At 43.2% G+C, this 16359-nt stretch overlaps 1 protein-coding gene across 1 annotated transcript in view; it reads left to right on the forward strand.

The window, feature by feature from the left end:
• The window catches only part of Esr1 (estrogen receptor 1), a 347754-nt gene that overhangs the window by 312275 nt on the left and 19120 nt on the right, over positions 1-16359 (forward strand). The window contains exon 7 of the mRNA XM_052169737.1: positions 6830-6963. Coding sequence (XP_052025697.1) covers positions 6830-6963 — 134 coding nt within the window. The remainder of the gene's footprint in view (positions 1-6829; positions 6964-16359) is intronic.

The raw sequence follows: 16359 nt of genomic DNA on the forward strand, positions 1-16359 counted from the left end.
AATAAAACTAAAATAAATAATAAATAATAAATAAAAGAACCAGAGAGTGCAGGTTGATAGGCATATATCAAAACAACCCCTCGGGGTGAGGCTGTTTTGTCCTGTAGTAACTCTGGTTTTCCTTTGTTTGGGAACCTTCAGATTGCCCTCCATGGATGCTGTACCAATTTTCACTCCTATAAATAGTGTATAAGGGCTTTTTCCCTCAAGTCATGTGTGTGTGTGTGTGTGTGTGTGTGTGTGTGTGAAGGTCACAGGAAAAAGACAAGCAACAGTCCCCAGAGAGAGTTTATCTTATTTTGACACAGTCCTGGAATGTTTCAAGTATTCTAGGCTGGCTGGCAGTGAGACCCAGGGATAGTCTTGCACCCCTCCCCCCCCAGCACTGAGATTACAGGTACACCACCCCCACATCCCGCTAACACTTTACCGACTGGGTCATCTCTGCAGTCTCAAGTCTGACATTTGTATTTACTCCTTAGTCATTTGGTTTCCTTTATACAAGTTACGGCTGACCCACTTAATGGTGTTGAGATGATATGTGTGAATGGGAAGATTGGTTTTTGTGTTACCCTTCACCATGAGACCAAGGGACAATTGTCCCTCTGTCTCCGTGGAACTCTGAAGAAAGCCCAGATCTATAGATGCTCACGTTCCTTGTATACAGCGGTGTGGTATTTCTATGTAACCTATCCATAGCCTCACCCGTCCTGTCCCATCTTCAGAGTACATGAGATGCAGAAGCAGATACTATCTATGTAAAGGGGTAACTGTACTCTATTGTCAAGGGGGAAAATGACAGGAGACCAAACTCCTGCTCAGTACAGACGTTTCCATCACAGACTGACAATACAGTAGAGGGTTGATGGAGTCTGGAGGTATAGGACCCATGGGTGTGTAAGGGTGACTATAGTCTATGAGCTGAACAGTCCTACTAGGCCTTTCATACTCAAGGTCCTTTTCAATCTCCTCTCCTTATACTTCCTTAAGACAGAAATGGTCAGCACTGACAATGGGAAGCCTGCTTGTGCTTGGCTTCCCTTCCTTCCCTTTAGCTCTTGCTTGAACATCATTTCAATTCGATCTGCACTCACCGTGTACATCCATCCTAATGGTGGCACAGGGCCCACCGCCAGCCACCATTCCGACCCCTTCTCCTGGAATGCTGACTGCCTTGCACATTACTCCAGAGCAGTGAGTTTGCATCGCAGTAGCAGGACTCTCTCTTGCTCCATTGTCTGCTTCCTAGTAACTTGTCATTGTAAAAGGGGGCATTGTGTACTGTTCTGTTCTTCAAGTGCCAATTTATCCCTTACTCTGCCTTGCCTTATATATTCTTATTGGATTTCCAGTCCAATATGGGTGACTCTGCCTCTGAGTTCACTCAGGGACAGAGTAACTGGTTCAAAGCCATACAGTCAGTAAGCAGACTCACCAAGAGTCAAACCCAGACAGCTGTATTCCATCATCTGAAGTACTCTCTTTCAAAAGTTTGCACCTTTCAAGATTTTATCACATGCCAATGTTAGGACTTTCTTGCATATTATACATATACGAATCACTCAAATGTATGACTATTCATTGAGTCAGCCTATTTCAGATCCCGGGCTTCCTAAAAGATCAAGTAGCATCGGAAATACAGGTATTTTTTTTTCAATACACTCAATCTCACCCCTGTTGATTTTAAATGGCTTCTTAATGTGTGATCCCAACTTTCAACCATGTTGTACATTTTGTTTTCAAGACAACTAAATGTTAAATGTTCATTTATTGTCTTATGAAATGGCTCATGTTGACCTTCTGGGCCTTCTCAGATGCCATTTGCCAGTTCCCTTTTAGACAAAGAGAACTTTTCATTCTGTAGGATGGGTTTCCCTTAAGGTGTACCGTGCAACGTGGGTCATTGGAGTTCTTTGTTTCTCCCGAGGTTTCTGAAAAACAGACTTTCAATTTTATAGAGGAAAAACTTTCCAGAACATGCTATGAGCAAATTCTTTCTCAAGTCCTGCTCCTTCCCCCATGACTGAAGGGCAAATGGACCACATTTGAAGACAGTAAGTGGTTGAACAAGGCTCCCCACAAGGGGATTCCGAGGTGCGCCGAGAGTCACATTGATATGATACCTGGAGGAGCTGGCCCTGGCAGCCTGTCACGCCTCACAGTGGGAGTCATAGACTGCTCTGTCTGCTAAACTACTCCTCTGATCTGTGACTGACACTGTGTTTCCTTTAAGAACTTGTTTTTTTCCATGCCCTGTGTGTTTCTCAGCCTCAGCCTTGGGAGCAGTTCATGGATTTAGGCTGATCTTGTCTTACAGTAATGTCAACTCCAGCTTTGTAGTTATACCATCCATTTCTGGAACGTCCGGTACATCTGTTCATTTGAAAACGAAATTCACTGCCTGAGTCTGATTTTCCCCTTGATGCTAGTGGAGAGCATTCTGGCAGGACTTTGAAAAGAAGCTCTCACAACAACTTACAAAGATGCCAGGCAACTGGGAAGGAGGGGTTCCTTTACGTCAGGCAGGTGACAAGTGTCTGCCTTCAGTGTCCCCACAGATCTGTGCTGGCACACAGGCTGAACAAAGCTTGTTCTCTGGATCACCAAGCACTAGCAGTCATGAAAGACCCTTAGGTACCGCCCCATCATACAGTGAGCAGGAGTCAGCCAGGATTCTGTGATGTGCTGCGATATAATGGGAACATGGAAGTGCATACATTTTACTTAGTTCACAAGAAGTAGCTGGCTCTGGTGTTCACACTGAGTTGCTCCCCTTGAAAGGGGAAGTAAGTTCATTCTTATGAAGGTGTCAGCATAGACTTCTTCCAGCCTCCCACAGCATGCTGTGGATAATTTCAGTTTCATGGCATTCACTGTTCCCCAAGAAGCTCTCAAAGTTCAAACTCAGACTCCCAAACATGAAGCATGTTTATTTGTACAGTTGGAAGGTTGAGATTATGCCTCTGGGGTCAATAGTCATTGTGTTCTTCCACATGCCCTAACCACACCACACCACATACACATAGCATGTACACAACACACACACACACACACACACACACACACACACGTACACACGTACACATCACATACAAACCCCACACACTGCACAAACACACATTACACACACTACACACCACACATGCATATGACATGTGCACACATATTACATATGTACCACACATACTACATGAACACAAACACACCACATACATACCACACACATTGCACACACTACACGAACACACACCACACACTGCAAGCTACACACATGTGACATGTTCGCAAACATGCCACACATGCTACATGAACACACACCACATACATACATACATACATACATACATACATCCCACATGCACACACCACATACATACCATATACATTGCACACACACACACACACACACACAGTCATACACTTGAGGACTGAGTTGAGCATCTGAGAAATGCACCATTTCTAGCCTTTTCCATGTACTGAGGAACAAGTACCACGTATCTTCAGGTAATAATTTCTGCTTGGAACTAACAGGATAGCCAGGGAGAAGGGGCTGCAGGAGTTAAGAAAAGCTCCTCATGGGAAAATGTGGGAGACTTTTGAGAAGGGAGAACTGTTCAGCCTTTCCTTTCTCAGTTTCTGAGCTGAACTTTTGCTCACAGCAGGTAAGCAAGGCTCCCTCCCACACACAGGCTCCCTCCCCTGCCGCTGTGCAGTCTGTTAAGTAAACAGAGACATTACACTGAGAAAGGAACATTTCTCTATTTTGGCTGTGAGTTGTTATTTTTAAAGCTTCATCCTCCAAACATTTCCCCCATCTTTGTTTATTCTTTTCACTAGAAAGAAGATGTACTACTTTTAAAAAGTCAACCAGGGAACAAGAAAAATCAACCTGTAGTCTGCACTCTCTAACCAAGGCCAAGAGAGCCTTCTGTTTGATTACCAGTCCCACCCCCAGAATCCAGAAGTGTACCTTTCAAAGGTTCTTCTCTGCTCATAGTGAATGCCTGATCATCCAGATTTCTAGCCAAAGCGAATGCATGCGGCACTTCTGATACTCAGATTCAATGTCCAGCCACTCTCTTGAAGATACATCTATTTGTCAATACATCTCTGCCAGATATGTAAAGGCTGTTGCTGGGTGCAGGCAGTCCATTGCATAGAAAAACCCAGTAAAGTTAGTTTGAGGATACTAATCCACTTCCTTGAATACTGATCTGGGCTGCATCTGGGTCATTTGCTATTCTGTGTAGAGGCTCCCTATACCTTCTAAGGGAATATATCCATTGCATTTATCTTTTTCCTTGTCACCTTGTTTCCATTCTTGATATGTTAACAATACTTGTGCCTTGTGCCTTTCTTGTCCTACTTATTCTGATATCTAGGCCAATTAGTGATACAAAATAGTTCCTCGGGAAGTCTTGTGGGATGAGTTATAGTAGAACAAGAAGGGAAGATAAGAGGAATGGTGTGGTTGGTGGTCTTTTCTCTGGTTGGTAGAGATGTATGTATGGTCTGCCTTTTCAGTCTGGGTCTAAATTCCCTAACGTGAAACGTGAGAAAAAGCAACACATTAACCCTGCTGGACAGGAACAAATATATCCTAAGTATCTTGTATATTTCAGGTCAGTGTGAATAAAGGTATTTTGATTAGTGTGTGACACTAATAATCACTTGCTGGCTGCAAGAAAAATAGTAAGCCCAATCCTGTCTCACCAGTCACACCACAGTAAGTCTCAAAGGCTGGTGGCACAACTCTGCAAACATAGGGAAATCTGATGAATTCTGTTCCTTAAATGGATGAGTGTCTGGTATGTAGTTAAATCTCAATGGAGTTGTCAGAAAAACGAATGTATTTCAGAAGATCAAAGACTGAAACAAAGAAGTGCGGAACTTCTTTTGTAGAAGTAAGCATAAGAGAATTTTCATATGCTAGCAAATGGAGAGCAATCCTCTCTAGCAAAAGATCCTGTTCTAGAACCAAAACTGGGAAGTAGATGTGCAATAAGTATTTTGTAGGAAAAAATTGCCGAGAACAAAATTAAAAGGAATATATGACAAACCATGAAAAACACCTCTAACACAAACTAATTGCTATAATATTGAAAGAGTTCTTAATAATCAATATGAATATGACCCAGTACTCCTAAGGAAAAATGTAGGCAAAGCATAAAAGAAAGAAGGTCAGATAAAATTTTCATGTTAATATACATGGGGCTGCCATTGTAGCTCAGTAGTAAAATGTGTTTTTAGCATGTGAGATGCCTACACTTAGGCCTCCGGATTAAAAAAAAAAGTATTTTTCTATCTATGTTTTTTATTTATAGGTAAAATTTTTGGATGTTACATATAAGTAGTTCACCAAAATTAATAATATATATGTCCTTTGGCATAAGATTTTTAATTCTAGAAGTATGTTTTATAGCTTCCTGTATATGACATGAGAGACAAACATGGAGGCTCATTACTGAATTGTTGTAGCAGTGTGATACTTAAAACTAAACTAAATGTCATCAAGGAAAGATGCAGCCCACGAGGTTTCTGTCACATCCCACCTAGCAGTATTTTGATTAGCAGTGGACCATGTGTATAACATATAACACGGGCCCCAAGAGTATAGCGTCATTGAGTAAGGTCACAAGTATTTTAGTTGAAGTGCACTCCATGAGGTTCTCAGAGGGACAGAATTGCCTGATTGACGATGCATTTCTCAGAATGTGTTCCCATCAGAGGACACATGATTGCTGGGCATTTTGCTCATGTTAAGCTCTTTCCCCTGTTGACAAGAGAGGAGAACTCTGGGACAGAAGCAAAACCCAGTGCTCACGAGCACATTCATGCTTGTGTCTGAAATGCTTTATTTAAAAGGGCCTAATAAATGTTTGCACATGCAAGACTTTAACTTTTTCTCTATTTTCAGTTCTCCAAATATATCATGCCTCAGAATGAGTGAATTTCTTTCATATATAGTATCTCTTTTCATTTCCGAACTAATCCTATAGAAAAGACACAGGTGCACGTGATAGCCCCTTGACCTTGCTCATTTGCTAGTTGTTAATACTGAGATTAAAATCAGAATGCAAAGTGAATGAATGAATGAATAAGTGCATTAGTGAATGCATGAATGAAAACTCTTGGATACCAACTCTATGGTACAAGATAAAACCATGTCTCACCCTTGCGACACAGAGCTAGTCCTTGGCCAACAATTCCCAACTCTTTCAAATTTATTCCTTGTCTCCTCCTTAAGTCCAGTGTTTCATGTTCAGGTCTGTCTCTCCTCCAATCACGCATTCTCACTTCCTCACTGAACCCCGACTTTCTTGGGATGAAGTTGAACAGCCCTCACTTGCCATCCCCTGTAGCACGAGTGACCCCAGCCCAACCACACAGTCCATATCTGCCAGAGGTTTTCTGGTCCTCAAGACACGTTAGGAGGAGACCCTGTATGTTAATAGAGAGCATCTTAGAACACAGGACCTTTCTCTATTCCTATAATAAATACAATGTCTAGGATATAGCAGCCTGTCTATAGTTGCATCCAAACCTCAAGCATCTTTGATTACCTGTAAGCCACAGATCTCCACATTCAACACAGCAGACTTGGCCCTTGAACAGCAGAACTCTTGTCATCATGTTAAGGCTTTGTTGATTAAAATCTTTGTTTTCTGCCTTGCTTTCTCAAATAGAAATGACTGTTCACACTTGATGCAAGAGAGCGAGCTGCCGACAGTTGCTACAGGTTTGAGCCTGGGGGAGTTTTAGGATATGACCTGTACATCTTGCAGAGGTTTTCTGTGCTTTAATTCTTTTTGAACATCTGTCTTTGTAGGAATCAAGGTAAATGTGTGGAAGGCATGGTGGAGATCTTCGACATGTTGCTGGCTACGTCGAGTAGGTTCCGCATGATGAATCTGCAGGGCGAAGAGTTTGTGTGCCTCAAATCTATCATTTTGCTTAATTCTGGTGAGTTGCCAACCTGGGGGAATTTAATGTCGGGGTGGTAGGGAGAAATACTCACTTGTGATTTTTTTCAATTAGATCCAGTTTATGGAATAGAAAGTTTGATGTTATACATCAGATGAAATGACATATTTCAAATAACATTTCATCCCTTAATTAGATACCAGAACCATATTGATCAAGTATGGTGCATGAAAAATGATGATTGAAGTTGGCTCCCGATCTTTTATTGATATATTTTCATCCTTTCACACATATGGGACTGCTTTTCTTTGCTTGTGTATCTGTACATAATTGCACATGTGAAAATGGACCTAGACCAGGGAATGGTTCTTGCAAGTTATGACACAGGCTCTGTGTGCATGACTCAGCCATGGGAGTGCACCATTAGCATGTTCAAGCATTTGGGTTTGATGCCTAGCACTGATAAGAAAAATATGCCATCAAGATATTAAAGAGGGTTATGGGAGAAAGAACTTCTATCTTCTGGACAAAGCTGATTGGTTAAAGATGCACTTAGCTCAAAGATGTAGAAAAAATGAACAAAGTGGTCCTCAAATGATGGAATACAGAATGAAGTGGACAAGGCTTCCCGATGTGCAGTTCATTTGGTCCTCGGCTACTGAGTGGCTAGGAGCCACTGAAGTTTTGTTTAGGTGTTCTCTTTCTTCCTCTCCTCTCTTCCCCTCCCCTCCGCTCTCCTTTTCCTGTCCCCTCCCCTCTCCTCTTCCCTTCCCCTCCCCTCTCCTCTTCCCCTCCCCTCTGCTCCCCTTTCTTCCCCTCCTCTCCTCTCCCTCCCCCTCTTCTCCCTTCCCCTCCCCTCCCTTTCCCTCCCCTTCCATTCCTTCCCCTCCCCTCCTCTCCCGTCCCCTCCTTTTCCCTCCCCTTCCGTCCCCTCCTCTCCCGTCCCCTCCCTTCCCCTCCCCTCCTCTCCCTTTCCCTTCCCTCCCTTCCCCTACCCTCCCTCCTCTCCTTTTCCATCCCTTCCCTTACCCTCCCCTCCCTTCCCTTCCCCTCCCCTCCTCTCCCTTTTCATCCCCTTCCTGCCCCTCCTCTCCTCTACCATCCCCTCTCCTCCCATCTCTTCCCCTCCCCTCTCCTCCCCTCCCCTTCTATCCCCTTCCTCCCCTCCCTTCCTCTCCCTCCCCTCCCCTCCCCTCCCCTCTCTTCCTCTCTCATCTCCTCTGTAGTGAGGTTAGCTGTTAGGTATTCCTGTTAGCTGACAGGAATTGTGGCTCAGCGTCAGTGAGCACTCTTACCCTTCCAGGCCCCTCTAAGCTCCAGCCATCTAGATCTGCAACCACAGGCACGCTATGCTCAAACCCCCTGTCTGCTGCACAGCAGACGAACTTAGCAGGGGACTTTTGTCCTGCAGCCCCAATTTCTTGTATCTCAGTGTCACCCTCAAGTAGAAATCATACATCTGCTCAAGTCTTGGCCAGATTCAGTTCCTCACCCCACCATGCTTGGTGTCGGATGTCTCAAGCATGGTCACACAGAGTATCAGTTCTCTTTCCACAAGGCCTGTCTCCTCCTCACGACCCCAAGACCCTTTCCATCTCCTCCTAGTGACGATTTTCCACTCCGGCTCCCCAACGACTCTAGATAGCCATATTCCTCAATAGTTATCACAGCAATCATCTTTCCTTATCAACCGAGAAATGGAAATTGGTAGTTACACCAGGCAAGGTCTGAACTGGGGAGTGAAGTCCCGCGGTGGAGTAATACGAGGCGATAGGCACTCAGGAAGCGATTATACTCCATTCAAGTTTCTCATCCCACTCACACGCATTGTGCGTCTTCATTTGAGTCGTTTGTCCTGCGCGTTGAAGGGTCCAGATCCCACAATGGCTCTTTATTGGATGTCAGTTCTGGGAGGAGAGCCACTCGCTTACACAGCGCCAGGTCCTGATCCCACTCCTTCTTCAGTGGAGGGCTGGCGAGTGTGGACAGCCTGCATGTGGGCAATCTGTTAACTTCAGGGACAGCATGCTTAGCAAATGTTGGAAACTATTGTTTCTGTTATTATTATTATAATTATTATTATTAATTATTATTCCCACTCTAATCAGAAAAGAATAAACGAGACAGGAAAAAAGAGTTGTAAAATGAGCACAGTGGATACTTGTAGATTTGAAAACAGTTCCCCACATATCTGCATAGCTTTTCCTGAGGTTTCGTTTTTTCTGTTCTTACAATAGCAAAGATATAGTTTTTAATATTATGCAAAAAAATTAAAAGCACAACTCTAGATTTGGGGGAATTTTTTACAACCCATTGAATTTCCCATGGCAGAAGTGGGTTCCCAGTGCAATCTGTGTGACATTAGATAGGCCCTCCCACCACTGTCTGTGTCCCTTCTGTCTGTCTCCGAAGCTCTGTGCATTTGCTTGCTCTTAAAGGGGCGGGCTTTCCAAACAGCTTTGGAAGTGAAAGTCTCTGCATACCGCAGAGTTGATAGCTGTGTTTTGCTGTGGTGATGGGTAGCAGCTTGTCTGTGCCATCAAGGACAGTACTGCCGGCTCAGGAGAGTTGTAATGCAAACAGAAGCAGCTGACCAGCCTGAGCAGACAAAACCACTCTTCTCGCCACAAAAGTGAGCTGTGCTCTGAAAGACAAGTCTGTGCCACGCACAGTTCCTAGTGTCTGCTATTGTTCCTATTGTTCGTGGAAAAGCAGAGGGAAAGTATGAGACACAATGGACCAGTACTAGGAAGTAAAGAGAAATAAAAGTAAAATAAAAAGAAATCTGTCCCAGCACACACACAGACACAGACACACACAGACACACACAGACACACACACACACACACACACAAAACTGAAGAAATTTCAGTTGTTTCTAAACCCTTAACCAACTCACTGCTTTTGAGATGGGACAACTCCTGACTTATCCTGAGACAAAGCCACACAGGCTGGGATTCAGGGAACCTGGTTAGAAGTTCCTAGACTTTCCTAGCTAAGCCTAGGACTTGGAAGGAAGCTCACATTTCAGTCTAAGTCTCTGAAGTTCTGAGAAATTTGCTCAGAATGTCCTTGGTTTTGAGGTAGAATCAGGAGAAATGAAGGGTTTCTTTGAGGGCCTGCTCAGAATGTCTTTCTAGAAGCCACAAGGGGATCTCCAAAGGCCAGAATTTCCACAGACCATCTCTTCACAACTGTTTAGAAGGCATTTAACATAATCTCTGTGTGAGTGGGAATGATTTATTTGCTTACCAAAGCTCAAGATCATCTAGGGGACAACCACAGAGTCCACCTCAAAAGGGAGAAGTGGTCTTGGTTAATCCAGACAGGCCTTGGTAAAAAAAAAAAAAAAAAAAAAAAAAAAAAAAAGAATAAAACATCAGCGACAGCTTCAAGGCTTTCTGAGAAGCAGCTGGAGGAAATCCAAGAGGAGGCCTAGGAGGAAGGCAACAGATGTGCTTGGTCTGAGGAGGAGCGGAAGTGAGGGGAGGGTGGGCATTGCAGCCACAGGAGTATGTGGAGGAGCCTGTGCCAGACCTGGCTAGCTCTTCCTCCTCTCCAGTGTGACCTCAGCTTTTCTTCGAGATCATTGAGACACGCCTACTTCCTGGAAACCAGCTCCCTAGTGAATCCTCCTTCTCTTGACTGTTTGGCTTCTTAGCAGTACATGATGATCTAGCATTTCAAGAGCCGGTTGATTTTAATATTTTTTACTCAAAAAAATTCACTCGTTTCTTCAGTAATTGTTTATTTTTGCAGTCTCACTAGGATCTGTATACAAAACATATGAATGTTCTGGTTCGTGTGTGTGTGTGTGTGTGTGTGTGTGTGTGTGTGTGTGTGTATGTGTGTGTGTGTGTGTGTGTTTCTTTCTTTCTTTAACTGGAATCACTCTTTGTTTAGATGTGTATTTTCCAATTTCCCAAAGTGGTTCATTGTTCATTTTGGGTTTTACATGGTCTTGGGGCCACATACTGTCAACAGACATTACTTCATCACTCTTTAATAGAAGTTTTGCTGGGCGTTGCTAGGGGGACAGGCTGGAAATGTTTCATCTTGCTAGCCTCTCCTTCCTACTCTGAAGTACCTGCCTTCCCTGAGGACTTTCTCAGCACCTTGGTTTCAATTGACATCAGCAGATCATGGAGCAGGGGTAGCCTCAGGCAATGAAAGCTGTCCTTGTCAAAGATGAGAGCCTGGCTTCAGTTGAGTAGATATCAGCTTTGCATAACACCGTGTTTTAGTTTAAAGTCCCCCACACAGGCCTCCCAAGAAGTAGAGACGCTCAAGGCTGATAGTAACAGGGCCTGTAGTAGCTACCTGGAGACTTCATTAATTATGCTGCTTGTTCATGTGTTAGAAAGACCTTGATCATGTGCGTTTGACCTTGTGTTGACAGACCACATTGGCAAGAGTGAAGGATCACTGCTCGTCAGCTACTCCTTTATTATCTTCTTAGCCTCATGCCCCTTCCAAATCCACTCCCAGGCAGAATTTGCCTTTGTCACTGAGTGTTCCCCAAGCCTCATGAAATTCATGTATTGAAGCTTTGAGGGTATTCATTTATCATGTCTCAGGAATGTGCAGTTTAACTTTCAAGACAACTCGATAATGCTGTCTCTCATTTTTAGAATCATCTCTTCTTACACGTACACACACACACACACACACACACACCTACAATTCTGTATATTGTATCCTAGAGAGCCTCCCTCACTTCTGTCTCTGCTAACGTATCCAGTAGAGCTCAGGTTTCTCTGGTTCCTAGTTCTAGCTCTCTGTGCTGTCTTACTCCTGACCCTCTGTCTTCTGACTCTGACCCACAGGCTAACTGTAGCTATGCAGAAGTCTCAGTACAGCAAGCCCAGCAGGCTTTCTGGTTGTTCCTGGAAGGTCTTCTGCTGTTGAAACTTGACACCCATGATTACCTCTTCATCCGAAGCTCAACAGCCAATGATATCCATCTTTCAGGGGTCAGGATAAGGAAGCTGAAAAGCTTTCTTAAAGAGCTGAAGCACAGAGACAACTGAAAACCCAAGGGAGCAAACGAAATTCTAGAAACCAAATGACACAATCTCTAACTGTATGATGTTGGTGCTTATTGAGGGAGACAAGGCAAGGTTGAGGCAGACCATGCATGTTACACCTCCATTCCAAGAGCGTGGCAGCTCTCTTCGGCTACCTAGCTCTGTTTTTTGTTAATATGCGTGTCTTGTTTTTCATGGTGACCTCACGAAAAGCACATGAGGCCAAAGCTGATGAAAGCCTGTTTGCCTTTGCTCCATCCATGCGTGGCCGAATTCTCGTTACAGAAACATTTCTTTCATGATGAATTAAAACACATTTCCAGCACAGAGAGTATCCGTCCCGCCCCCAAGCCCCTCGTTCTGGATTATTTGTACTTTGCATTGGTAGACAACTGCTTGGGAGCGTTTAGATTTTCAAGTTGATAATGAAACAATGATCCAGAGAGGGTCTATATTTAGATAAAAGAACATTTAACAACAGTATGACTTTCAACATCAAGGATTCATTAAGTCTCTGCCATTGAAGGTTTCTGACAAGAGCAGGCCTTGGAAATCACAAATGGACACCTTGTCAGGGATGCCAGTGTCGCATTGTCAGAGAGTATTCTCTTCTAGTCTCTCTTGACTTTTTTTTTTTTTTTTGTGATGCCAAGTGTCCTTTCTACAGAGTCTGCTTATTGTCATTATTTTGAGATGAATGACACTTAACAGTTGCCAAGTGGTTCGATATTGGTCCCTGGGACTGAATTCTGCAGGCTGCCAATTCCACTCAACTTCTGGAGTCTTTCTATTGTCACAACTTCTGATGCAACCTTAAGCCTCTTGGGTGATAATGGTTTTCCTGCCAATGTCTTGTGACCTGATCTCTGTCTTCAGAAAGATCTAGAATTTGGAGAATGGACTCTGTTATTTACTTGACAGGTAGAGAACTTAGGTAAGCTACTTCCATAACTCTAATGGGCAGACCAGTACTCAGTGATCCCAAGGCCTCAGAACTATCATATCTACTGGAAGAATGTCCCTACAGAGTGCAGGACCTTGTCCTTCTCCTTACGTGTAGACACAGGTGAACACTAGTGTCTTTCCTCCACAGCTTCCAAACACAAACACCTTCCTTTGTGTCCTTATAAAAGAATCCGTTTTAGCAGAAGAAATAACAGTGACTAGCATTATAGAATAAATTCCCAATAGCGCATCCAAGGCAGGTTCTCATCCCTGCCATTCACAGTGAAGGGACCGCACACACAATGAACACACTCTTGTGAGGAGACAATGCATATATCGGAGTTGGTGGCTCAGATCCTGTGCATTCTTTCAAAGGTCTCAGAGCTTCTGAGAACTGAGAAAGCCAACTAACTGTATGGGTGACTTTCCTCATTGTTGTGACAAATGCCTGGCCAAAGGAAGTTAAGGTTTACTGTAGTTCCCAGTCTAAGGGTGACATTGTGACAGGAAAGCCATGACAGCAGTAGCAAGAGGAAGCAGGTCACACTGTTGCCACCAGTTAGGAAGCACTGATGGATGAATGTTGTCGCTCAGTTTGCTTTTCCCTTCAAATTCGGTCCACAGACCCTCAGCCTGTGGGAGGTTGCTACACAGACCCAGTGCAAGTCTTCCATCTTCACTTAAACATTTTTGGAAATATCCTCAAAGACAAACTGAGAGTTCTGATTCTGTGACAATTCCAAATCTAATCACGTCGATGAAGAAGGATAATGGTTATGCAGATCTAAGTTTCCATAGCCTTCGGAGATGAAAACAGAGTTCTGGTTTTCAATAGGACATGCTAAAATTTCATTCCATCAGGAGGTAATAAGATGGGGGAAAGCCAATTTGACGGTGGTGGGCACAGATGGGGCTTTTGAAAGGTGCCTGGTACTAGATAAAGCTATCAGGATGACGCTCTATAATTAAATGCCGGTAGCTTTATAAAAAGGCAAGACAGGACTCAGAGTGTACACAGAGGTGCACACTTTATATCTCTTGCAGTATAATGCCATGTCCTACTTTGGGTCCTGACAGCATGAGAAGCATCATCATATATGACCTCTAACCCTTGGACCAGAACTTGGAGGCATGACAGAACTTTTATCTTTATAGTTTACCCAGTCCATGCTATATGGTGTTAGTCACAGAAAATGAACTGACAGAAACTTGGTACCAACAAGTGAGGCTGTTAGCAAGTAGTTACTCCAAGTATGGGAATGACTCCCAGGGTCAGGAGCAGAGCATGGGAGAATTAGGAAAGTCAAGTAAGGGAGCATTATGTGCTGTTTTAGGGAGGCTAGTAAGTTAGACAGTTAGTTATCAGGAGTATATAAGAAAAAAGGCTAGCCTTGCTATACTACTGGAAGATCTTCACTGCATTATGCTGAGGCCCTAAGACTGCATGGAAGGCCAAAGAGAAAAAGTGACTGGCCAGATTAATTGGTGGAGATGTACTAAACATTAAGACCATCTAATTTTAAAATTTTTACTTTTATTTTTAATTATACATGTCTTACTGTGTGTATGTGTATATGTGTGTGAATGTGTGTGTGTGTGTGTGTGTGTGTGTTTATGTATATGAACATAGTGCCAATAGAGTCCAGAGGAGGATATAAGATCCCATGATTCTGGAGTCATGCAGTTATGGGCTGCTTGACACAAGTGCTGGGGATCAAACCAGGGTCTTCTGCAAAAGCAGTGCTTGCTCTAAATTGCTGAGCCCTCGCTCCAACCCCTTCCTGCCGTGTTTGTATAGTGACAAAAACCTGTTTCTGTACTGAGTATCATTATAGTTAATAGTGAGACTCAGAAACAAACTCAAGTGAAATAGAACTATCTGGAAATGGCTAGAGAAAGAGTGAAGGGCACAGGACTGATGTGAATACAGCCTACTGATCATGGAAGATCTGTGCAAGCCTTAGTTGTGACTGCGTTCATTCGCCAGATCATGCAAAGAGGTTCTGAGAGAAACTCAGAAATCCAACTACAAAGGCAATTTTTTGTCAAAGGCTTAACTCTTGGGTACTGTACATGACTTGATACCCTGGGAAACTTTGTGATTGTATCCCTTGTTTTTTATTTATTGTGTCGTCTGTGGGCACTACAGCGATGGTTCAAATAAATCTGTGCCAGTGGCAGATCCTGGTGCAGATGCATTGTCATGGTTTTTCAGGTGTGCTGAATACAAGAGGTGTGAGGTCATAGCAGCTTCCACCAAGACATCAAAGAAAAGTCTGAGAGGCCAAGCAGAAGCTTACTATTGCCTAAGCTACTGCTCAGTGTCCCTGCTAGAGCAAGGCCCAGTAGAACTAGAGGGTAGAGCTTCACCAAGAACCCCAGAAAGGAAGAACCATCAACGATGTGCAATACTCACTGTGGAAAGGTACATGGAGTGTAAAAAGTCAACTTGAAAGAGTTACCATGTGACTTGTGACCCACAACCATATGAACATATTTACCCAAGGCCATGGGATACCCTGGTAGCACAGGCGCTCTAGAAACAAACATTCAGGTCTAATGTCTGCCCTTCGTGGTTTGGGCCTTGGTTTGAGCTGTGTGCTCCTTTTAGTTTTCCTGTCTCTGCCTTTGGGGACAGCAATGGCTACTTGGGCCTTGTGCTTCTCTCATCTCTGAACATTGCTTCTACCTCAAAGGCCGTATTATTTGATGAAATGGGCAGATATAACGGGAAAATGATGGCTTTTTAAAAAATATAATTCTGAGATAACAAAACTTTAATTAACTACAGTAAAAAACATAAAATTTATAAGAAGAATTTAAAACTAGCCTGAAGGTTACCAATTCTGTTGATGTCTTGAAGCATCATATTGTTGCGTCATGAAAGAGCTAAGGACTTCAGTCCCAAGTTCAAAGCTTCCTCCTTCCACTTCTTAGCTGCACAACTTTAGATAAGTTGTTAACTGTTTTGTGCTCAGTTCCCCTGTCCATGAAGTGAACATTGTAATCTGCTTACCTTGTACAATTAATTAATTAGTTAATTGCTTGGTTAATTATCAGTTAATTGACCAATGCAGTCTAGTTCAATAATGCCAATTTCAATAATGGCAATTGAAACTAACAATAGGTGTTAGATAAAATTATCTTTTCCTTCTATATTGTAGATGAGTAGTTTCACAGATCATCATGTTACTTAGAGCCAGGGGTGCATCTGTGAAATAGGTTCTTAAGTCATTTCAGTGTTATGTGCACATTTCAAAGTGCCGCTAGTCTTTAAAGCTATTTACAGACCCATTTCCTGGGGAGGGGGGTGTTGATGGGCTTAAGGGATGGTAATAACGAGAACTCTCAGTCTCTGCCAGAGAATAACATAGGGTGTGACTAACATTTTTCCTAATACAATGCTTGGAATACATCCTAAACCAACAATAAAAATAAGAATCTAATGAACCTTAAACTAAAA

This window comes from Apodemus sylvaticus, chromosome 23 (genome assembly GCF_947179515.1).
Source record: "Apodemus sylvaticus chromosome 23, mApoSyl1.1, whole genome shotgun sequence".
In the NCBI taxonomy this organism is placed as follows: Eukaryota; Metazoa; Chordata; class Mammalia; order Rodentia; family Muridae; genus Apodemus; species Apodemus sylvaticus.